General features: G+C 36.8%; 1 protein-coding gene across 5 annotated transcripts in view; it reads right to left on the bottom strand.

Annotated features, from left to right (window-relative positions):
• Positions 1–24,620, bottom strand: part of Smarca1 (SWI/SNF related, matrix associated, actin dependent regulator of chromatin, subfamily a, member 1) — a 77,628-nt gene that overhangs the window by 38,733 nt on the left and 14,275 nt on the right. For 4 of the 5 annotated variants that reach the window (XM_048336345.1, XM_048336350.1, XM_048336349.1 and 1 more), the window contains exons 6-17: positions 23,503–23,682; positions 21,272–21,427; positions 17,988–18,119; positions 16,133–16,201; positions 12,936–13,045; positions 11,215–11,441; positions 9,444–9,565; positions 5,073–5,225; positions 3,395–3,527; positions 2,427–2,483; positions 1,894–2,042; positions 694–813 (exon numbers count right to left, since the gene is read on the bottom strand). In XM_048336345.1, the coding sequence (XP_048192302.1) occupies positions 694–813; positions 1,894–2,042; positions 2,427–2,483; positions 3,395–3,527; positions 5,073–5,225; positions 9,444–9,565; positions 11,215–11,441; positions 12,936–13,045; positions 16,133–16,201; positions 17,988–18,119; positions 21,272–21,427; positions 23,503–23,682 (1,608 nt within the window). The remainder of the gene's footprint in view (positions 1–693; positions 814–1,893; positions 2,043–2,426; positions 2,484–3,394; positions 3,528–5,072; positions 5,226–9,443; positions 9,566–11,214; positions 11,442–12,935; positions 13,046–16,132; positions 16,202–17,987; positions 18,120–21,271; positions 21,428–23,502; positions 23,683–24,620) is intronic. The other variant, XM_048336348.1, reaches the window with a different exon arrangement.

Genomic DNA, 24,620 nt, shown 5'->3' with positions numbered 1-24,620 from the left:
AGGTTCAGTAATTAAACTAATACATACATTGTTAATATTAAAGGAAGAGATGAGAAGGATTACATGAAATTTCTACTATTAGGGGCAACAAGTCTATAAATCAAAAGGAAAGTGTTGATTTTTTTTTAAAGACCACATGAAACGAAGCCCTTCTGCCATCCAACTAAAAAAACGCTATTAATAATTTGGCTCCTCATACAAATGTCGGGCACTGTTGTAATTACTTTCCAAATATTAATTCGTTTCTTCATCATCTGAATTACTCTGTGATATTACTAGTCTCTACTTGACCAGTGCGAATCAAGTCACGTAACTAGTGATGCAGTTGCTATTCAAGCTTGAGTTCAGGTTCAGACTCAACCTCAGTCCTTCTCAGTAACAAAAGTAGTAGCACAAGATGTCATCTCCAGTCTGGAAAGCTGAAATCCAAAATGCCCCCAAAATTCAAAAAGCATATTTTCAACCTATAATGGCCACAGCAATGATGATGATGATGATGATGATGATGATGATGATGATGATGATGATACTAAACCAAAATATATTAAAGATAGCCTATTCAAGAGGAGATCTTTTGCCCTATGTGAAGTGTCACTCAAGAGCAGAGTATTACAGTAGGTAACTGCCAGTATTATTTTTTTAATTACGAGAGAGGAAAATTTCCGAGTCCACTGGTAGAAAGCAACAAGTTACCTTCTGTTTCTCTCTATAATCTTCTCCTTCAAACTTGTACAGACTTTGCTCAATATCCATTCTAAAATTTCTTAGCGAAGACTCGCCCATCTTCTGCAAGCGTTCATTCATCTCTGCAGTCTAAAGTTGGATAAATTGAAATGCACAAATTACCACATTACTTGCAAAAACAATTTTTGTGCCAGTCCTGGGACTTGAACTCAGGGAGTAGGCACTATCCCTGAGCTTTTTGCTAGCTCTTTACCACTTGAACCACAGCAGTTTCCAGCTTTTTTGTGGTTAATTGGAGATAAGAGTTTCACAGAATTTCCTGCCTGGGCTGGCTTTGAATGGCAATCCTTTGATCTCAACCTCCTGATTAGCTAGGATTAGAGACACGAGTCACCGGCACCCAGCAAAATTGTAGATTTTCTACCTTTATAAAAACTTAAGTTTGACATGAAATAACCAATCTGCAAATGTACAAAAGTAAAAGTACAATGCTGCCATCAAACTTAAATATAAATTTAACTATTCCTGGGCTGTGCTTGTGGCTCAGTGAGAAAGCACTTTCCTAGGATATATGAGGCGCTAAGTTTGACCTCAATATCCCCAAAAATTGAAAAGTTTCCACTTGTCTCAAGTATTTTAAATACTCCAACAGTGCTTTTCAAGCTTGTTCACATAAGCTGTCTTTACAAACGTGTATCACTGAAGATGTACCCATACAACAATTTCTAGTATATAATTTAAATAAGAAAAATAGCTTCTGTGACAATGAGGCCCCAGTTACAAGGCTCAAACTGAGGACCAGGTTGGCTTTTCTTAGCTGTTTTGCTCAAGGATGGTTCTCTACCATTTGAGGCACATCTTCAGTTCTGTTTTTTTTTGGCTTCAAATCTCACTCCTCTGCCTCCTGAGTGCCTAGGATTACAACACAAGCCGCCGGTGCCTGGCTTTACTTTTAATTACAGTATTCTCAATAAGCACTACTTTTAACAAGCATGAGGAGCATAAGAACACTTCATTTAAAAAATCTGGTGCTCAATCTTTCTCATCCAAAAACATCATTTAAAACCCTAATTTCCTGGAAATAAATCTCCAAGTTCTTAGAGAACATTCGAAATATGCAGTTTGGTATAATATAAATAAGCTATGTGTGCTGAAATATGTTGGTTTTAAAACAAGTCCTCACGATAACCAAATATCATTTTAACTAACCTTCTTTTCTCCTCTTTCAAGAATAGTTGTAATGTCTTCATCTGTCAGCTCACTTTCTTTAGAAGCAAACACATGGGTGGCTCCATGACGGATCATTTGTAACATTTCCTCTTTTGCCAACTTGTTTGACTGCTGGTCAATGAGTCTTCCTAATTATAAAAATAAAAATTGCATATGTTCAATTATTCTCCAAAGAAACCATAATAATTCTAATCAGATCCTATCACCATGCGTAAAGAAGCCTTTTATTCTTTTTTAATGATCTTTAAGTATTTGTACAAAAGAGTTGCCATTTAACAAAGTAGTTTATGAGTACAATATATGTTGATAAAGTAGCTTTTAAGTAAGCTCAGTGAGTTCCAAAGTTATCAATTAAATGAGCAACCCTACAAGTTTTCTTCTTTTAAAGCAGTTAAAACTCAGAAGGACGGAAACCTTCTTTTCATGTTTAAACCTAGTTTTTCAAATGTCTGTATATAGAGAATTGCCCTCCAATACATTTTTTTAAACAGCCAGGCACCAATGGTTCTCACCTGTGATTCTAGCTACTTGGGAAGTCGAAATTGTTGGGATTGCAGTTGAAGACCAGCCTAGACAGAAAAATGTTTGTGAGACACCCTTCAAGAAGAGCTGGATGAAGTGGCATGAACATATTATCCTAGCTACAAGGAAGCTTGACAGGTGGATCTCACCAAGTTGTATTCCTGGCCAGGAAATGAGACCCTACCTCAAAAATAATGCTCAAAAAAATCAGGGCCAGAAGTATGGCAACAATGTCTGCTTACCAAGAGTGGGATCTTGAATTCATTATTTAATATCACAAAAAAAGAAAACTTCATTTCCAAACAAGACATTTTGTACGCATTGCCTTACTATAAAACTGTAACCCCTCTGTACATCACTTTGACAATAAATAAATTAATTTTAAAAACAAGACATTTATTAAATGCAAGATTTTCAAGTCAGGAATAATCAAGCATTTTTGGATGTGTATCAGTACTAGAATTGAACTCAGGGGCTGGGAATATGGCCTAGTGGCAAGAGTGCTTGCCTCGTATACATGAAGCCCTGGGTTCGATTCCCCAGCACCACATACATAGAAAAACGGCCAGAAGTGGTGCTGTGGCTCAAGTGGCAGAGTGAGCAAAGAGAAGCCAGGGACAGTGCTCAGGCACTGAGTCCAAAAAAAAAAAAGTGGATGAACTCAGGGCCTCACGTTCTTGCTTGGCTTTTTTACTCAAAGCTGCCACTCTACCACTTGAGCCATACCTCTACTTCCAGCTTCTTGTTAGTTAACTGGAGATAAGGTATCTTGGATTTGTCTGCTCAGGCTAGTTTGAAATCGTGATCCTCAGATCTCATCCTCCTAAGTAGTTAGGATTACAGGCATGAGCCACCAGTGCCTGAATCAAGCAATTTTTAAAACTATTTCCTTTAAGTTTGTAAGAGTAAGTAATCCTCTTTGAATACAACCACTTAATTAAATGTATACATACAATACCTTGTTGGATAACAATGGAATCAAGTCTCAACTTTATCTCTGCTCTCTCTACAATCCTCTCTTCAACAGTGTTGTCAGTGATGAGGCGGAATACTCGTACTGGCTTCTTCTGACCAATACGATGTGCTCGATCCTAATAGAAAGAGTCCTACTATAAGACATTACCCATTCTGGATAACAATTACATAGCCATCATATTCTGTAAGATTCTAAAATGAAAATTAGGATGATAAATGTTAATAAGATCCAAGGATCCCTAAAAGCAAAGAAAAACTGTAGTTAGACTAGCCCTAGTGGAAAACTTCCAAAAGGACAAAAGGCAAAGCCCCTTTCAAAGGAGAATAAAAGGGAAGCTAAAAAGCTTTAGCAGTGAGTTACTAAGTAACTTTAGGATACTAAGTACAAACATCTTCCAGACTCCCAAGGAATTTCCTAAATAAGGAAATAAACTATCTAGCAAAGATTGCTATGGTGGCAAAGTCTACTTAATGCATCATCAAAGAGTTCTTTCTGCTTAGCGAGGCTATTCAAGGTCAAAAACCAATAGGACGTTAATGTCTTTACGTCTACAACTGGTCCTGTCCTTGATAATTTGCAAAGGTAATACACAGGTGGTAACCTCAATACAAAAGAGGTGTGTCACGGTGGCGGAGTGGGGGAGTCAAAGAGCTCTTTAGCCCAACAGCAATATACTACAAGTATTTTAAAATTTTAACTGCAACTAGTAAGTCCTGAAAGATAGATAATACTCTGAAGAATGAAGAAAATTAAGGACTTTCGCCATTAGGCTTCCTAGTTCAATGACATTGTAACTTACTGGGGCTTACTCCTACTTAGTTAAAGCAAACAAGTAAAGTAATAAGAATTAAGCCCAAGTGTGGCTTTTAAATGTTCCAATGGCCTATAACTCCTAATTACCTATTATAAAACTTTTAAACTATGCCTTATGGGCATATGATTTTTCAGTGTTTCCCAAAAGACAGCTATTTTGTTCCACTACTTCTTGAAATTGTCAATACATCGCAAATTTGCATTGGTTCACTTCTGGAATTATATTTTTACTCTAAAATAAGAATCACATTAAGAGAATATATATCTCTAATTCAATGAATGACAACAAAATATCAAAGTTGTTACTTTGTTAGGGTTATGATAAAAAGCAAAACAGCTTCCTGAAAAATGTAGTTTTAATGTAGTTTAATGTAGTTTTCAGATGATTCCTTAGGTAAAAAATAGAATATATGTATATGTATATTCCTTCCTTACATTTTTACATTCCAGTTGTTCCATTATGAAAGTTAAAATTTCCATCCCACTACTAAGGATTTTAACAAACTTAGTTATGAAACAGTAAAAGTGAGAGATTGATTTTTAACCTGTTTCATTCAAACAAATGCATACAATCCTCTTCAACCCTCAAGAATAAGAAAAAATAGACATTTCTATTTCATGATAAAAGCTAAAATTGATACATGAATGCTACAACTGGATCTGGGGTCTATTTGCTTTACTTATATTACTTTTGTTAACATTTAGCACAACAATTTCATTTTCCGGGATAATCTAAGTTCTACAAAACCTTCCTCCAATTGTTAACCTTTACTCATAAATTACCTCTGTGCTATATAAATAACAATAGCATTCTGAGCTGTGATAATTTGTCATCATTTAGGATTACCATAGCTTGTAGATCAACCTGAGGATTCCAGTCTGAATCATACAGGATAACCACATCCGCACTTGCCAAGTTAATTCCGAGACCTCCAGCTCTGGTACTCAGCATGAAGATGAATTTGCTACTATCAGGAGCATTAAAGGCCTCTATTGCTCCCTTTTTAAATTGACAAATATAAAGAAGAAAGAAATGAATTATATACCAAATCTTAAGAATCAAACAAAAATTTTAACATGCATGTAAGAAAAGTTATATACTTTATAATATTCTTGTCTTGAAAGTATCTTTCTACATCATTATATTGTGTGAATAGTTGTAGAAAATATATAAATTAAGCTCTTAAACCTTAAAAGCTAATACCAATAGAAAAACATAGAAAAAGTCACATACTCAAATTTAACTTAAGTAATGATTAATTTACATTCTCTTGAAAACAACAGTGACAACACCCTAGTAGATTAAGAGCTTCAATATATCTGAGAGGATGATATGTCAGAAATCTCAGTTTTACGTTGAAAGACTAAAGGTCAGCTAAGAGAACCAAGAGAGAAAATAACTTTTAATGGAAATGAAAGTCATAAATAAGGGTAGGATAACATTTCCATCAGGGGCTGGGGATATGGCCTAGTGGCAAGAGTGCTTGCCTCGTATACATGAAGCCCTGGGTTCGATTCCCCAGAACAACATATACAGAAAACGGCCAGAAGTGGTGCTGTGGCTCAAGTGGCAGAGTGCTGGCCTTGAGCAAAAAGAAGCCAGGGACAGTGCTCAGGCCCTGCGTTCAAGGGCCAGGACTGGCCCAAAAAAAAAATAAATAAATAAATAAATAAAAAATTCCATCAGTATGATAAAGGGACTGTTAGTAAATAATCGTAACAGTTAATGATAAAATCCTTTATGTAAAGTTCATACAAATTAGTTTAAGACTCCAATAGGAAATGAAAAATGAGATTTATTTCCCCTTTGGTTCTTGTTTTTGTTTTCATTTCCTTTTGCCTTGTTTGTTTGGTGATCTTCTTTGGGAGGGTAGTGGGTCACAGAAATAGAGGGACAAAAGGTGAACAAATGCAACAGTAGTACTCACTAGACACTATGTTTGCAATGAACTTGTGGCAGGGATGGAAGGGAAAAACAGAAAGAGAGAGTAAGTGAAGGGTGACACTGCTCAAAAAGAAATGTACACTTATCTACTTATGTAACTGTAACTGCTCTGTACATTACCTTTCCATTAACAATTGAAAATGCAAGAAAAGAAAAATAAGCCCCCAAAGTGAACAATTCACAAAACAAATACAAATGGACAAAAATACAAGAATGATGTTCATTCTCGTTAGTAATAAAATACGTACAAACTAAAACAACCTGACATCAGTTTTTGGTTTGTTTTTTCTTTTGCCAGTCCTGGGGCTTGAACTCAGGGCCTGAGCACTGTCCCTGGCTTCTTTTTCTCAAGGTTAGCACTCTGCCACTTGAGCCACAGCACCACTTCTGGCCATTTTCTACATATGTGGTGCTGGGGAATTGAACCGAGAGCTTCATGTATGAGGCAAGCACTCTTGCCACTAGGCCACATTCCCAGCCCCATGACATCAGTTTTTGAGGATTAAAAATAATTATATATAATGTTGATGAGGGACAGTGAGATGGGTACTATCAGACACTACTGCTGTGAGTGTAAATTGGTACTACTTTTCTGGGAAGTAATTTTACAATATGCATCAAGAGCCTTAAAAATGCTCATTCAGTTTGACCCAGGAACTCCACTTGTACAAATTTATCCTAAGGAAATAATCAGAGGTATGCACCAGATTTACATGCACTTCCATTGTAGCATTACTTATAACAGTGAAAAACTGCAACGAACCTAAATGATCAACATAAAGGAGTAAATTATTTATAGTACATCATTATGATGAAATCTTACCCTAAAACTAATTTTACAATGTTGAGTAAAATGTATCAGGAAACTGAACTTTAGATAGAGCACATCAACATATATAGCAAAATAGCAATTAGTTACATATATTATATATTCATAAAGATTGGCCAGAAATACTTCACTTTCCAAATTTCTTACAGCATTCTTATATTGTTTGTACAAACACAAAATGCAGTTCTTATTTTTTAAAGGAATGGACTAGCATGGACAACATTCGAGGCTGAGGTGATTCCATGACCAATCACTAGAGTGTGAAAAGGGGCAATAAAGGTAGCAGTATGATGGAATGAGAGGCACCTTGCTGTATAATTAACAGCAAAAGCCTGGGTATGCATCAAATCCCAGGAAAGTATTTACCCTTTTTGAGACATATGGGGGAAATGATCTCAATACTTTACCTGAACATTTGGGACTGTATGTTGCCTAACTTTTAATAGTTGTTTGACAAATATGAGTTCCTTTCCCCATAAATGTGAGAAGGTCAATTAAGTCAAAAGGATGGCCAGAGGCCTAGCTAGCTGAACTTAAGCACAGTAATAGAAGAGCAATTTTGGGAACTATTAGGAAAAAACTTTGCTTACAATTGGCACAGAATAAGAACAAGAGATAAAATGTGCTTTGTCCTTCTTATCAGGAAGAGATGAACATAATGGGAAAGCAGGGTCTTGCCAAAAATAAGTGAACAGCTTGGGCTTTGCTATATTTAAATTCAATACATATAATGTAGAGTCTCTAGAGGGAGGACATTATTTGATTTTTGGTACTCTGTGTATTGTATGTATGTTTATCTGAATTGGGGAAGGGAAGGGGAAAAACAAAATGGTGAGACAAAGGGCAAACCAAATGCCACAACGATACTCGCAAGACAGTATGCTGGAAATTAACTGTACAACTTGTAGGGGGAGGTTGGGGAGGAAAAGTGGGAGAAAAACAAGGGAGGGAATAACAATGTTCAACAAGAAATGTACTCACTACCTTACATATGTAACTGAAACCCCTTTGTGCATCACCTTGCCAATAAAATTAAAATTTTTTTAAATCAGGAGAATTTGGACATAAGTAATGATTAGAGAGAGGGGAGGGGTCAGAAGTGCAAACTAGCTAGAGGTCAGACTCAGTACCCTATTCTGAATTGGTACTAGCAAATGTTGAACTGTATGGAAGGGGCTATTATTATGTAGATCTAAAGAAATTTTCTCAGGAACCAGAAAAACCCAGTAAGGCTTCAAGTAATCATCACAAAGAAAACAAACTAGGAAATAAACAAGGGGTCAATCTAATCCAAGTATATACTTGCATGTGAGAAATAACATTATGAAACCCCTTTGAACAATTAACATACACAAAAAATGAATGACAAGAATGTAAAACAGGTTCTGTCTGGAGTGCTAATATTAGTGGAAAGAAAAGTTGAAGAAGAGTGAATATGGCCATAATACTTTATATACGTGTATGAACATAGAACAGCAAGGTGTTGAGATTAGTTCAGGGAAATACAGCAAGGATATGACAGTGATGGAGGGGGTGAGTATAATCAAGATCCATTGTATCTATATATTATACAACTAACTGATGCTAATAAGAGTGAGGAAAAAGAACAAAACTATATGGATTAAAGAGTGATATAAGCTTTAAACATTATCAGAGAACTAAATAGCTTGTACACACTACAAAGTGGTGGTGGTGATACTAAATGTCAGGTCTTCTAAAACCTAGTTCAACATTTTCCACTATATCATAAAATTATGGCCTTATCTTTAAGCACAGACTTAGAACAAATCCAAAGACAGAGTCCTGAAAGATCATAGAAAACTGAAGATGAATTAGTAAAGCCTTTCAAACAAGAGCTTTAATGAGTTACTAGATCCCTGACATTTGTAAAGGATAAAGACCTATAGGAATTCCTGAATTTGAGAAAGATACTGCCTGCTAGGCAGGCTTACTAAGTGACTCATTCCTATACACCAACACTTTAGTGTTCCTGAGATCCAAAATTCATGGTAAACATCTATACTTTACAAAAGATTATTTACAAGATTATTTACTTAGAGACTATTCCATTCCATTAGTCTGTAGGCTTGCTCTTAAGCCAGCAAAATCTCCACTGTTAATGACTTGAGTCTCCTCTAGGAGGCAATCAAGGAAAGAAAATGACAAGTGACTCAAAAGAGTAAGGTAAAACCAGTAATCAAAAGGGATAGAGATAGCAGTGGTTTAAAGCGATAAGGACAGGAATTGTATAGTACTGTTTAGATAAGCATGTCTCTGAAGACCTTGGAAAAAATTATTTGTAGAGTCAGTAGAATGGAAGATAGGAGTGAGATAGTCAATGCACTTTAGGGAAAGCAAGGAAAAAGCTCAACAAAACTACCTGATTAAAAAATTACTTAACTGAACTTAGATCTGAAGTTTTGTATTATTTTTCTTTTCCTCACCTCTCTTTCTTCATGTGGGGTTTGTCCATCCAATCGACAATACTCGTAACAACGCCACATGCAATAGTCCTCCAAAATATCCAGCAAACGAGTCATTTGACTAAAAATGAGAACCCTTGAACCTAAAATATTTCACCAGAAATAACTTGTGTAAAGTCTGCAAATGTCATAATAAAACATCATTTGACACAACTAATATATGCTAATTATATTTTAAACTAACAATTTAAAAAAATTTTTAAAGCCAGGAGCCAGTGGCTCACACCTGTAATCCTAGCTACTCAGGAGACTGAGATCTAAGTATCACCATTAGAAGCCAGCCCAAGCAAGAAAGTCTGTGAGACTCTTCTCCAATTAATCACCAGAAAACCAGAAGTGGCACTGTGGCTCAAAGTGGTAGCATGCTAGCCTTGAACAACAGAGTTCAGAGACACACTAGTGCCTAAGACCAAAGTTCAAGCCCCACTACAGACAAATAAAAGTATCCATTCTATGCAATATAAGCACACAGCTCATGAACACTACACTATATACACGGACATATATAATCAAGTATGTTACACAAAATTAGGCATTTGTTAAGATATACATTTAAGGTTTTTAAGAATCCCACACACACACTGAAATGACTTAAGTTCTGCTTTTACTTTAACCTTAAGTGATAGGTCCCTGTGATATCACTGTAAGTGATAGCTCTCTCACTGGACTGCTGAAATGGTCTCTCATTTTCAACAGACTCCCTCCCCACACACACACACACACACACACACATCTAACATACAACTCTTTATTGTATGTGCCCGTCCGTCCTGGGGTTAGAACTTGGAACCTGAGCACTGTCCATAGCTTTTCACAACTCCACTTCCTGCTTTTTTTTAGTGCTTAATTGGAGACAAGCATCTCACAGACTTTCCTACCTGGGCTGGCTTCAAAGAGCAATATTCAAATCTGAGCCTGAGGAGGTAGGATTACAAGCATGAGCCACCAGTGCCCAGCTTTAACATATAATTCTTGTCATGTCACTCTTCACAGCCAAATCTATAGCCTTTTCTCCGCCATCAAAACAAATGTCTGGGCTGGGGATATAGCCTAGCGGCAAGAGTGCCTGCCTCGGATACACGAGGCCATAGGTTCGATTCCCCAGCACCACATATACAGAAAACGGCCAGAAGCGGCGCTGTGGCTCAAGTGGCAGAGTGCTAGCCTTGAGCGGGAAGAAGCCAGGGACAGTGCTCAGGCCCTGAGTCCAAGGCCCAGGACTGGCAAAAAAAAAAAAAACAAATGTCTAAACTTCTCAAAGTGAAGTTTAGAAGATATTTGGAAAAAATGAAAAAAAAAGACTTGAGAATATGGCCCCATTTATGTTAGATTAACCAATACCACCAGCTCCCTATTCCATTCCTTTGCTTTACACTTGTTCCACTGGCCTTGAAAGTCCTTCCCTTCCTTTTTCCAATGACTCATTCCTACCCATTCTCCAGCACTCACCTCAAACACCATCTCTTTTAAGACTCTCCCAACTCCCAGCTTCTCAACATATCATAGCACTGATCATAGAGAATTGCAACTATCCCTTCTCATTACCCTATGAGCTTCTCCAAGGAAAGACCACTGCTCTAGTCATCATTGTACACTCAGTCTATAGGACAATTCCTGACAAATAGTTACTCAATGACGTCTGCTGAGTAAATAGATAAATATGGAAAATATAATCTTTATAAAATCATTGCAATGAATTTATTCCAGACTAATTTAAAAATTCATTACTCACCCTGTTCTTTAAGTCGGGCCAACAGTTTATCCAGAACTACCATTTTACCACTGTTGCTAACAATATGCTCATCTGTGGTATAAGGTGGACCAGGCTCAGCACCATCAAACAGATAGGGATGATTACAGCACTTTCGTAGCTGCATCAGAATGTTTAAGAGTCGCATCTTGTCCATCTTGCCAGAAGAGTTTAAAACATCAATATCTTTCATCAGGATTTTTGTGTACCTAAAATTTTAAATAGTTAACCATTGGTCATTAAAAGTCAGTAGCATGAAACGTTCCTTTGGTGATCAGATTAGATTCCTCAACAGGAAAAAATAAGATAAAGACTAGAAATAAAGCTAGAGTCCTGGTTCAGTGGAAGAACATTTGCACAGGAGACACAAGACACTGGGTTCATCCCCCACACCAAATTAAAGATGATTTTACTGGACACTAAATCTGATCAGCAAAACCAAGAAGGCTTGACCATTTTAGTAGACCTGTTTCCTCCTGCTTTACTTATTATCCAAAATTGTAAACAACTCATAATTACTCAGAGAATATTACATCTGATGCAATAACTACAACAGTTGCTGAGAATTGGCATTCAACTTCTACTTGTTTGAGTTAAAAACATTTGTGTTAAAACCCAATAACAATCCCTACTTCTCCCACAGTCCTTTTTTTCTTATCATATCAATGTTTTTCATTAACTTTTCTAGAAATTCACTCAGGCAAAAAGAGACCTATAATCCACCAATAACAGAGTTCAATTATAGTATCAGCCAACATATATAGATTGTGTCAGGCCAAGTCAAGAGCTTTGAATCCCCCACCAAATCATCACAACTCTGAGGTAAATACTAACAGTATCTACATTTTATAGATGGAAATTCAGGCAGATAAGAGAAGCTAAACTTACGCAGAGTAGTAACAAGGAGAAAAGCAAGGTTTGATCTTATACTTGAGTCCAAAGACTAGACTCTTAACTGGCTTGTACTGTACATAAATCATCACCTATTTTATTTATATAAGCAATATTTTGCTCCTTTTAATCAAATTGCATTGCTATGTTATCATTCCTTGGGAGGTAGCTTATATTTGCCTGCTTTGCTTGTAGTCTGCTCAAGCTTCTTCTTTTACAATATCTGTTATCCCTAGGCAAGACTCCCCTATTATCATAACTATCACTGTGGTTATTACTATTTTCACTGATGGAGAAAGTAACAGTAACTAATGAGTGTATCAGTGGCATTATCTCCTTTAATCCTAATAGCCTCATAAGCTAAGTATAATCAGCCTCATTTTATAGAAACTTAGGAAAGTTAGAAAACTTAGGTTGTGTAACTTCATGAAAGAAAAGAGCTATAAAGATGCAACACATAAGAAAATTTAATAGAAGGGGTGAACTTGCTCAAAATACATTGTACTCATGTATGGAATTTTTACATGGAATCCTTCTGTACTGTCAATGAATCCTGAATTTAAAACAAATAAAATAATGAAGAAACAATGAATGGGATTCAAACATACCTGTGTAGATTTCAAAAACTCTATTCCTACCCAGAAGTTAAATAAAATGCTTCTAAATTTTCTACGTAAACATTTGGAACTACATAATTACCATTAAAACATAAAATGTAATTTTGAGCTAAAGACATAACTAAACAATGGCAAAGTTAATTGTGAGTAAATCCTTTTATTCAAATAAATGTTAGTGGAAATAAAATGGCTCACCATTCTCGTTGCATCTTACTCAGGCCCAAGTAAATCTTTATTTCCTTTTTAGGAGGCAGACTCTTCTCTACATCAGTTTTTATACGGCGTAACAAAAATGGTTTTAAAACCTAAAAAAAATTGTTTTTAATCAAATTGTATAAAACGTTGACCTTTACAAAGTATATATTTCATTAACAATACTTGAATATGAAATTTACTCCCTATTGTATAATCTGATACTACCAACAGCAGTTGCCCACTTTTTTTAGTAAAGAACTATCAAGTGATGACCCATTATAATATCAAAATTTGTGTGCAGGCCCGGTACTAGTGGCTCACGCCTGTAATTCTAGCTACTCAATGATGAGATCTGAGGATCATGATTCAAAGCCAGCCCCAGTAGAAAAGTCCCTATGAGACTCTCTTCTCCAATTCACCATTCAAAAACCAGGAGAGGTGCTGTGGCTTAAGTGGTAAAGCCTTGACCACAAAAAGGAACAGCAAGTTGTGCTGAACCCTACATACACTATGACTTCCCCTATACATAAGTAACTAGAATAAAGCTGAATTCATAAATTGGGCACTGCACACTGGCATTTTCTTTTTTAAAAAAAGGAGCATACAGTTGCAAAAATGTGTCTTTTGCAGTCCCTTTTTGCAGCTGAGGGGCATCTCTCAAGAACTTGAGAGGCCTTCTCAGGAACAGAATCACCCCAAAAGAAAGACTTTTAGTCTCCAAGACTCCATAGGAGGAAAGAATGTTAATTCAGATAATTAACAGCCAACGTTCACAGCTGGCCTAGTCTCCCATATACTAATCAACCCTTGCATCTTTTAGTTTTCTTATTCTGGCCGTATGTTCTCCCTTCGTTTCTTGTTTTTATATAGCTTTAAAACTTTTCAAGATCACACAAGTAAATACAACATTATTAGGCTTCCGCTGTTTTTTCTGTAACAACTTTAACGTACAGATTATGATGGTAATGGATGCCTATGACTTGAAGCTTGAAATCTGCTTTTGTTAAACTTACTGAATTTTCACATGGGGCTGTGCAAGTGCTAATAGGTGATTGTTTGACAGCTTCAGGAGAACAAAAATCTCTACGTTCAGATCATGCTAAATGCAACTGTTTCCTCAATATGTATCCCATGAGGAGCCATGAAAATTGATCATGCATGCTAAGTTCACTGATTATTTTACCTCCCATCACTTTTCCTCACACTTTAAGTCACTCTATTTCTCTAGCCCATAAATAACCCCAAACTCTGTTCTCACAGGGCAGATTTAAGATTTGGGTCTTCCCCCTCCATACTTGGCTACCTTGCATTTAACTCCTTCTTGGTTACAAAAAGGGAAAGTGATTGTTTCAGTGATAAGAATACTGTGCATCCCAAACAAAATGGGCCCAATTTGGTACTAGATCCAGTTTAGAATAATGGAGATACCTGAGCATGTTAACATGTTGAGGGAAAAAAGCTGATATAGAGAAGTGAGAAAAAATTTAATTAAAAGGATAAATCATGGAGACAAATTCCTAAGAGGAAAAGAGCCAAGAGTTCTACTGAGGGCTAGGAATATGGCTTAGCGGTAGAGTGCTTGCCTAGCATGCATGGAGCCCTGGGTTCGATTCCTTAGCACCACATATATAGAAAAAGCCGGAAGTGACACTATGGCTCAAGTGGTAGAGTGCTAGCCTTGAACAAAAAGGAAGCCAGGGACAGTGCTCAGGCCTTGAGTCCAAGCCCCAGGACTGGCAAAAAAAATTTAAAAAGACTTCATACTGACCACAAAAAGGTAACTTTTCTAGTGAGACATAATTAGGTTAATGAAGATAGAAATATCTTTCGAATGTAGACATGTCTGAAGGTCTTTCTATCTAATGACCTGTGTTTTCCTCTATTTTCTATTTTTCTTTATTTTCTGCTACTTTCCCAGGAGATACTTGGATTGGAAGCCTGAAGGACATTGAGAAACATCTGAAATAGCTATGACAAGAAACAGGAAAGAAAGCTATAGAAGACTATGTTGAAGAGCACCAGTACCATGAAATCCCAGCTCATGTTAAAGGACATGAAATTAAAGTAGTTTCAAACCAGGTAGAGTTGTAAAATCTTCCTCATCAGTACTGAGAGGCCAACTACACAGAAGGTAGCTCTGCTAACAAGGGCTGTAGCAGGATTAAACTCAGAATACAGAAGGAGTTGCATTATTCCTGATGGAAATCTGCTTTGTTCTCTCACAAGTCAGTATCGCCCCCAAGGGTTGGCTCAGAATTCCCAATATTCTCCAGCCCATTCTCCATCCCAGAATCTTAATCTAAATATGAAAGCCCATTCTCCTCACCATCTCAGATGATAGGCTCTTGAAGGAAAGGACAAGAGATTTGTTCAAACAATAATTCTTTAAATCTGTTTGAACTCTGAAAAATCTTTAAACCCTGGAGCTACCTGGGAACCTGCTGCCCATGATACTTTGTCTCTTGACCCCTAAAATCACCAAAGCCTCCCTCTTCAGCTTTCCATTAAAGATGATCTGGTCTGTTGAAGTTATTTTCTGCTCTTTCTTTATTCTAACCCCCTCATGACAATTCCAGGGGTTTTCAGGGCAAGTCTAGCACAGGGACAAGGAAGCAAAGGAGTTTGACAGGACTGACAAAAAGAATGGGTCAAGGGACAGATACAAAAAAGTTTAAACAGAAATGGGTTAGAAAAGCAGAATGGGGAGAAAAGGGAGTCCAGGAACTAAAAGTCTCTGTAAGGTAAAACAGATTCAGCAGTAACAAAGACCTAGATGGATATAAGAAGCTGTCCTGAAAGAATGGAAAATGGTTTTCAGTCAGTGTGGGAGTGTCACCTGGGGCATAAACACAAGGCCTGGAGGGAAAAGTTCAAGCATGACAGTGGAGAAGCTCAAAACCAGCCCTGGGCAACAAAACTGATGCTATCTGAAGAACCTGAAGCTCCACAGGAGATGACCACATAATCATGAGGGAGAATCAGGGTAAAAGCTATTCCACAGAGCCTGAGGATATGGCATATAGTGTTCTGGGCAAAGAGGTAGTCAGAAGGGCTGTGAGAAACAAGCAGTGAGGCTGAACTAAGAAGCAAACACATAGTTCAAACATAATTGTTTCTGTTTTTCTGTATCTTTTATGTGTGTGTGTGTGTGTGTGTGTGTGTGTGTTTCATGATTTAACTTTTTGTCTATTACTTACTACATGAAGTCTTTCCACAAGCTTCTGATCACCAAGACAATTTTTAGTGTCAAACCAAGAATCAAAGTCCTGTGGAGGGGTGAAAATGATACAATAAGTACACAACTTTTAAAATAAACTCAATATTCTATCAAATCCTCATACAACTGGTACAGAAATAACCCATTTTTAAAGTACTTTCAGCTGGGCTCCAGTGGTTCATGTCTGTTATTCTAGCTACTTAGGAGGTTGAAATATGAGGACTATATTTCAAGCCAGCCTGGGCAGAAAGAAATGTCCATGAGATTCTTATTGACAATTAACTACCAAAAAGCCAGAAATGAAAATGTGGCTCAAGTGGAAGAATACCAGTCCTGAATAAAAAAGCTATAAAAGAGTGCTTGGGCCCTGAGTTCAAGTCCAAGTACCAGCACAAAAAAGGTACCTGCAAAAATATATGGGCTAGGAATGTAGTTCTCATTTAGTGGTAGTGCTTTAACCTAGCAAGTGTAAGGTTCTGGCTTCAATCCCCAATACCACAAAAAATTCTACTGAGATGCCTAGTATTATTCACTTTTGTAATAGGTACAATACTGAAACAGTAAAGAAAGCTTTAAATCATATTTTATCAACATATTTTTCCTTTTAAAAAATGTTTCCCGGGCTGGGAATATGGGCTAATGGTAGAGTGCTTGCCTCATATACATGAAGCCCTGGGTTCAATTCCTCAGCACCACATATATAGAAAAAGCCGGAAGTGGTGCTGTGGCTCAAGTGGTAGAGTGTTAGCCTTGAGCAAAAAGAAGCCAGGGACAGTGCTCAGGCCCTGAGTTCAAGCCCCACAACTGGCAAAAAAAATGCTTCCCACTGAGCACCAGTAGCTCACCCGTCATCCTAGCTAGTCAAAAGGCTAAGATCTGAGGATCACAATTCAAAGTCATCCAGGCCAGAAACATCCATGAGATGCATCTCCACTTAACCACCAGAAAACTGAAAGTGGAGCTGTGGCTCAAAGTGGTAGAGCACTAGCCTTGAGTAGAAAAGCTCACGAACAGTGGCCAGGCCCTGAGGACAAAGCATCATGACCTACAAAAGAAAAGCTTCCCCATACCATAGTAATGTCACATCTAGTTAAGGAAACATAAAATCAAAGTCATAATTCAATTTGGTTTGTTGTTCTAGCATAACTTTCTTCTGATGACAAAAAGCAAAATAATTCACACATTTGCATTACACCAGTTTTGGAATCAGACTACAAGCTTTTAGCACTCATGAAATGTGCATGAAACTCATGAAACTATAATAATAAAAGATCACTTTAAAGCTCCCACTTGCCACACTAATACAGATATTTAAAGCCCTTCCAGTTTAATGAAAAGAAAATGTTTAATACAATATTCTGAACTCAGCCTATGTCAGAAATTGTAATAGCTATTTGATAGACCCAAAGTTTAACAGACATGTTAATCTCAAAGAAGAAAATCACAGCTAACTCAGAAGTCTGAGATCGAAGGATCAAGGTTCAAAGCCAGCCCAGGCAGGAAAGTCTCACTTTCCTTAACTTCTATTAACTACAAAATAAAGCCAGACATGGAGTTGTGGCTCACATTCTAGAGTGCCAGCCTTGAGTGAAAAACTGGATCAAAAGTGCAAGCATCTGAGTTCAAGCCCCCATACTAGCACAAAAGCAAAATATTACAAAATGAAGAGTTATAAAGTTGAGTCTCTATTTTATGTTTTGCGAACAGATGCCTGTAAGGTTGTACAAATGTTGGCTTGGGCTGAGGAGGTAATTCAGTTATAGATGCATGCTAAGCAAACTAAATTTAACCCCTATCACCATCACCCCACAATAAACAGTATGGCTTAAACTTACATCTGCAGAATTAAAAACATCAGGCAATAAAAAGTTCAGCAATGCCCAGAGTTCATGCAGATTATTTTGCAAAGGTGTTCCAGTTAGAAGTAAGCGGTTAGTCGACTTGAACTCACGAACAATCTCTGAAAGCTAAAATATAATAGTTACATGAATACTGTGTTTTTATGGGAATGTTCAACATTCAGTCAGTATCCAGCCAATACATTTTTTGAATAACCTAAGCCATGAAAATTAACTTTCTCTGGGAAAATATCATAGTTTGGGCAACACTGCTACAGTAAAGTATAAGTATACAAAATATTTGAGGCATTTCTATACTTGAAAGAACCAAGATACTGATATCTGATATCCCTCCCATAATCTGAAAATTGTGATCTAGGCTATTATTTTATACAGTAATATCTTCTCAGCAACTATACTCATCTACATACCTACCTAATCAAGTTCCATCAGAGCCTGGTCACAATTTTTTAGCATGAGAATTGTGCCTATTTTCTCTGATGCCTTATATTCGCTTCCTAAATTAAGACAAAAGAAGGCTCAAGTCTGTAATCCTAGCTACTTAGTAGTTAAGAATTCAGGAGATCGCCATTCCAAGCCAGCCTAAAGAATGAAAAGTTCTTAAGACTCCATTACGCTATGTAGCTGGGCACACACCTGACTTCTCAGAGACACAAGGAAGCACAAGTCAGAGGATGACAGCACAGGCAAGCACAGGCATAATGAGAAACCCTGCCTTAAAAATAATCAACACATATATAACTACTTAAAGAAAACAGAATTTTTTTAGAATTCTAGGCTCTCTTTAGTTACTGAATTTCGGGTTTTATGAATTGTTTTAGGACAGACAATTCCAGGGACTAAGATTTTACAGGGGGCATTCTTATACATAAACAATTACCATGTTCCATTTTTTTCTGTAAACAACTATTGACTGGAATATACATTGCCACAGAAACATAATTTGAAGGCATAGGTCACTACATTTATATTTACAAGGGCCATAAATAAACATGCACCTTTTCCTTTATTAGGACAACTTAAATAGAGGTTAAACAATAAGGCAGTGATTGTAAAACCTGAAAACCTAAGTTAAGGCTGTATGTTTGCTGTGAAACTCACATTCATAGGCAACTATGTCCAGAGCTAAGATTTATCTCCTGGGTTGTGTTTGTCTGGCAGGATATGGGCATTTTATTAACCCATTATATCAAGTCCTGTGCACTAGGCTAGATGGGATATGCTAATAGCAACAGCATCCATTTGCTTTAACAAATCATTAGTTCCTTCTTACATTTTATTTTGAAGACATAGCCACAAAAAGATTAGAGAATTCGGGGTAGGCTTAGAGACCTCACAGCTGCGCTCCTCCTTACTGGCTTGGAAGTTGAGCAACAAACCTTGAATTCAGTCTACTAAGCAGAGAACCCCTTATTCCACCTCTAAACAGAAAACATCCTTGAATATAATAGAAGCACTGGAGGGGTTTTTTTGAATATGGGTTTTTTTTTATTCTTGCTTAGGTAGGTATGTAAATGACTATAGTTGCTGAGAAGATATTACTGTATAAAATAGTAACCTAGACTACATAATTTTGAAATGATGGGAAGAGTATCAGATATCAGTATCTTGGTACTTTCAAGTATAGAAATGCTTCAAACATTTTACATAGTTATACTTCGCAGTAGCAGTGTTGTGCAATACTTTTATTGAATAGTGAAGGTTTTCTTTTTTTAGCAAAAGAGCTTTTTAAATTTTTTATTCTTTTTTATTGTAAAGGTATGTACAGAGGGATTACAGTGACATAAATCAGGTAATGAGTACATTTTTTAAAATTTTATGTAAAGGTGATTTCGCACAGCACCGCACTTGAGATGGATCTGTTGTGTAAACTACCAGCCCAAAGGCAAAACACTGCAAAGTGTTTCCTTATTCAAGGGAAACTAAGCAGAGGATGGGGGGAAAGGTCCCTTCAAAACAGTGTAAACCGCAGTTTTACCCTATCAAGAATAGGGGTACCAAGTATTGAGATAGGGCTGGGGCCACAGATAGCCTTTTCTGTTCCTGTTTTGTCCTTTCCAACACTTAGAGGTGCAAATTCATATGCAGCCTGCCTGTGAGATCACTATGGGAAGAAGCCCCTGAGCACCATCTGGAATACAGGGAGGATGTACTGTCACACACACTCACACACACGCGCGCGCGCATATATTTGGTCTCCTGCCCTGTTATCTCCAGAATGCATTGCCTTGGTTGCATGCTATTGGAATCACTAATGGCTGGTAGCCCCTGGTTAGGTTAGCTTCAGAATGGGACTGGACATGGGAGAGACCAAAGCCATGCAGGTAGGGGAGAGGGACTGAAGGTTAAGTTAATCAAGCTCATGTAATGGAAGCTCCCATACAAACCTAAAAGGACTGGCCTGGAGTACTTCTAGATAGCTGGCAATGTATGTGGAGGTCCCTGGAGGTAGGCATGTCAGGAGAGGAAGTGGAGGCCAGTTTATAATCTTAAAAAATAACCAAAAAGGGACTAGAAACATAGCTCAAGTGGTAGTGCCTGCCCTGGCACATATGAGGCCCTGAGTTCCATCTCCAGTACTACCACAAAAAATTAAGTCAAAAGTAAGAAAGAACAGTATTAATAAAAATACATTTTTAAAACTCTTAAAATAATTATTCTCTAACATGCGTTCTCTTATCAGGTATTAGTTGCAATTTGAAACTAGTATGCTCCACCTGGTGAGTTTGCTCCAGTTCTGTCCCTGTTTTCCCCAAAGTAGCCCAGTGATCCAAAGAGAGGTGTTCATCAAAATAATTGAAGCTTTTTCTACTGTTGATAAAGTTGAATGGCAAAAACATATTGGTATTTTCCAATGTTAACAACAGAATCTAATTCACATTAAGTCAGATAATTCCAGGAAAGTCTCTTTTTTCTAACCCATATGAATACACATGAGGTAGCTCCTCAATAAAAAAAAGTCAATGCAAATGATATTTGTACACAGAGATTGTCAACAATACTAAAATAATGTAGCTTTCATAGTTAAGCTACAACAGGAGAGATTTCAAATGAGAACCCAATTTTCTTTACATTAAAATTTGTGCTCAACTTTTATTTATTTAGTATTCATAATAATTTACATTGTAATACTATTTTCATAAACTGATTTTCATTCACATTCTGTGAATAAAACCACAATCTTCCATTAATTTTGAATACAAAAATGTAAACAAACAGATCTGGTAACTAAAATTTCAATGATGATACTGAGAACTTACCTTAGATTTTTCATTTTTTATTCTGTGAGCTTCATCAATGACAAGGTATCGCCAGTGAAACTTTTTGAATACAGATTTCTCTTTAATTACCATCTCATAAGAAGTAACACAAACATCCCACTCCCCTGGCATCATTTCATCACGAATAAAAGCAGCCTAATTAAAAATAAAGTTCTTTACATTAGAAACTGCCAATAAGATCATCATACATTTCAAGTGCCAGAAAATAAGAGTTTGAAAGACTGAGGATCATTTAGTCACATCCACTTAGATTAAGAAAATTAGAGCCCAATTACCTTTGTGGCCACTCACACAGATATGAAGCTAACATATTCACCAACAGAAAAGAAACGAAGATACTCCTTAATAAGTACTAAGAACACTGGATGAACTAGAAAAGCTCACATCAACAGATTACTAATTATTAGGCTGTCTTCATAACACAAATATGCCAAAAAGACACAGACAAAATAACTCTTCATAACCACCAATCTCATAATGAAGCTTAGGGACAGAGCCCAGGCCCTGAGGTCAAGCCCCAGGGCTGCCAGCAACAACGATTTTAGCCGAAGATCAATAATTTACAACTGCAAACTTCTTAATAGCAATGACCAAGAAGGAGTATAAATTACTAATTTCCTTTAGGGAGATATTAGGCATAGGGAACAATTATAAGCTTATAATTCTAAATTGATGAACTCAGTATTTCAATATTTAAATTATGTATAAGTTAAATTTAAGTCATTTTTCTTCAAGCAAAATGAACAGGAAAAAATTACATAATTCATTAAGCTAGCATTCTTTTGAAAATATCTTTTGATAATCTATCTAAATATGTAAAAGATATCTTTAAATTACATTCTCTGGAGGCAAAACTAAAGACAAATTCTATATGCTTTGTAAATAAATTATACATTTTGTGTTTTGTATAATTTCTTTCAGAAAAATTCAACAGTTCTAAAATAATTATGGTCTGCTAGATTGATAAATGGCTAATTTAGATAAAGACAAGTTTGTAATATTACCTGAGGATATATAAACATGTACATGTTATGCGTACACACAAAATATAAGGCTTTATATAGATATTCCACTTGAAATATATACATGTGATTGTGTATACCAAGTTGAAAGTTAGAATTCATAGCCAGCTCATGCCTAAAAACCAGGACAGAGACCTGGAATCTTGGAGTTCAAAACACTCAGTGAGAATTCTAACTCAATAAAAAAAGTGGGTGTGGTAAAAACACACTTATCATTCATTCAGGAAGCTTAAGTAGGATGGCCAACTTCCATGGCTAGTTCCTCCCCCAACCCCAAGACCGTATTCCTAAAAATAACTTTGAAAAGAAAAACTGGGCCAGGCACTAGTAGCTCACACCTCTAATCCTAGCTGCTCAGGAGGCTGAGATGTGAAGATTGAAGTTCAAAGCCAGCCTGGGCAGGAAAATCCACGACTTATCTCAGAAAAACTACTCAGAAAAAGCAGGAAGTAGTGCTGTGGCTGAAGTGGTAGAGCGCCAGCCTTAAACATAAAGATGCTCAGGGAAAAGGCTCAAGTGCAGAGTTCAAGCCCCAAGGCTGGAAAAAAAAGCAAAAATGAGATGTAGGCTGGTTCAAATGATAGTGCTTGTGTAGCACATATACAACCCTGTTTCAAACCCCAGTACTGGGGGAAAAAAAGTGAGAACTTTTAAATAGAAAACAATGTAATAATGTAATACATAAATTTCTGACTCCAAAATAGCACAAACAATAGTCACTGATCAGATATACTGCGAGTAAAATAAGATTTTTTTAATAAAAAGAGTCACTTAAAAGTACAATTTAAAAACTTTTAAGAGCTAGGCACCAGTGGTGGCTCACACCTTGTAATCTTAGCTAGCCAAGAGGCTGAAAACTGAAGATTACAGTTCAAAACCAACCCAGGTAGAAAAGTTTGTGAGACTCTAATCTCCAATTAACCACCAAAAAGCTAGAAATGGAACTGGGAATCAAGTGGTAAAACACTTTTAGCCTTCAGCACAAAAGCTCTGGGACAGTGCCATGAGTTCAAGGCCCAGGACTAGCACAAAAAAATGCTTATGTTAATGATTTAGTTCAATGTAAAAAGAGATGATGCATGATAAATTGCTTCCTATGATGTCAAGATGATTAAAAGAATATGTTAGTTATACAGACATAGCTTAAAGGACACATAACAAGACATTTTAGACTTGTTTCTCACTTACTCTCACTTCTTTGTCTCCCACGAAGCAAATAACACGAAGAGCAGGAACCCATCGTTTAAATTCATTCATCCAATTGTGTAAAGTCGACTTTGGAACTAAAACCATGTGTGGTCCAGGAATGTTTCGGTAGTGTTTCAGATAGCCAAGCAAAGCAATGGTTTGTAAGGTCTTACCAAGACCCTGCATTATCACCACAGGGGAAAAAATGCATAAATAGAATTGCTTTAATAAAACAATTATAATGTAATGAAACAGTAATAATATTATCAGAGGCTTGCTTACCAGGTTACATCAGAAATTATATTTTAGCAATTAAAAGTAAAAAGGCATATTTCTCTTTGACACATAACAATTGTTCAATGTGGCAGATTTTGCTGATCAAATAATTCTTTCTGTATCCCTTCTCCCTGCCCTAAGAAAGTCTTTTATAAATCATACCAAGAAAGCACATTTCAATTCACTACTTACTGTGAAGACAAAAAAAAAAAATCATGAAGGGGCTGCGAATATGGCCTAGTGGCAAGAGTGCTTGCCTCCCGTACATGAAGCCCTGGGTTTGATTCCCCAGCACCACATATATAGAAAATGGCAAAAGGTGGCGCTGTGGCTCAAGTGGTAGAGTGCTAGCCTTGAGCAAAAAGAAGCCAGGGACAGTGCTCAGGCTGAGTCCAAGCCCAAGGACTGGCAAAAAAAAAAAAAATCATGAAATTGCACTCAAAATGTTGCTCAAGAAACAACTTATATTTTAGGATATTTTTACTCCTAAAAGACCGAACAAAGTAATAGAAAATTTTTCTAAGCTGCAAAAGTAGGAAGTGTGTGCTTGTGTGTATGTGTGTGTGTGTGTGTGTGTGTATTTCACAAAGATAAGTTTTCTTTGTCAGCCTTTCCTAATGCCCCCAACATTATTATAACACAGACATGAAATACTCAGGCTATGCATCTAAAGAGGTATGTGGCTTCTACTAGTACATCACTGTCTTCAGGCCTGAGGAACAAAATATTAAAATTTTGCATCAAGAAGGACTTTAAAGATCACCTACCCAGGTACTGGTGGCTCATACCTATAATCTCTAGCTACTCAGAAGGCTGAGATCTGAGAATTGTGATTCAATGCC

The sequence above is a fragment of the Perognathus longimembris genome, chromosome 28, assembly GCF_023159225.1.
Source record: "Perognathus longimembris pacificus isolate PPM17 chromosome 28, ASM2315922v1, whole genome shotgun sequence".
In the NCBI taxonomy this organism is placed as follows: Eukaryota; Metazoa; Chordata; class Mammalia; order Rodentia; family Heteromyidae; genus Perognathus; species Perognathus longimembris.
This window is presented reverse-complemented; position numbering and strand designations above follow the sequence as displayed.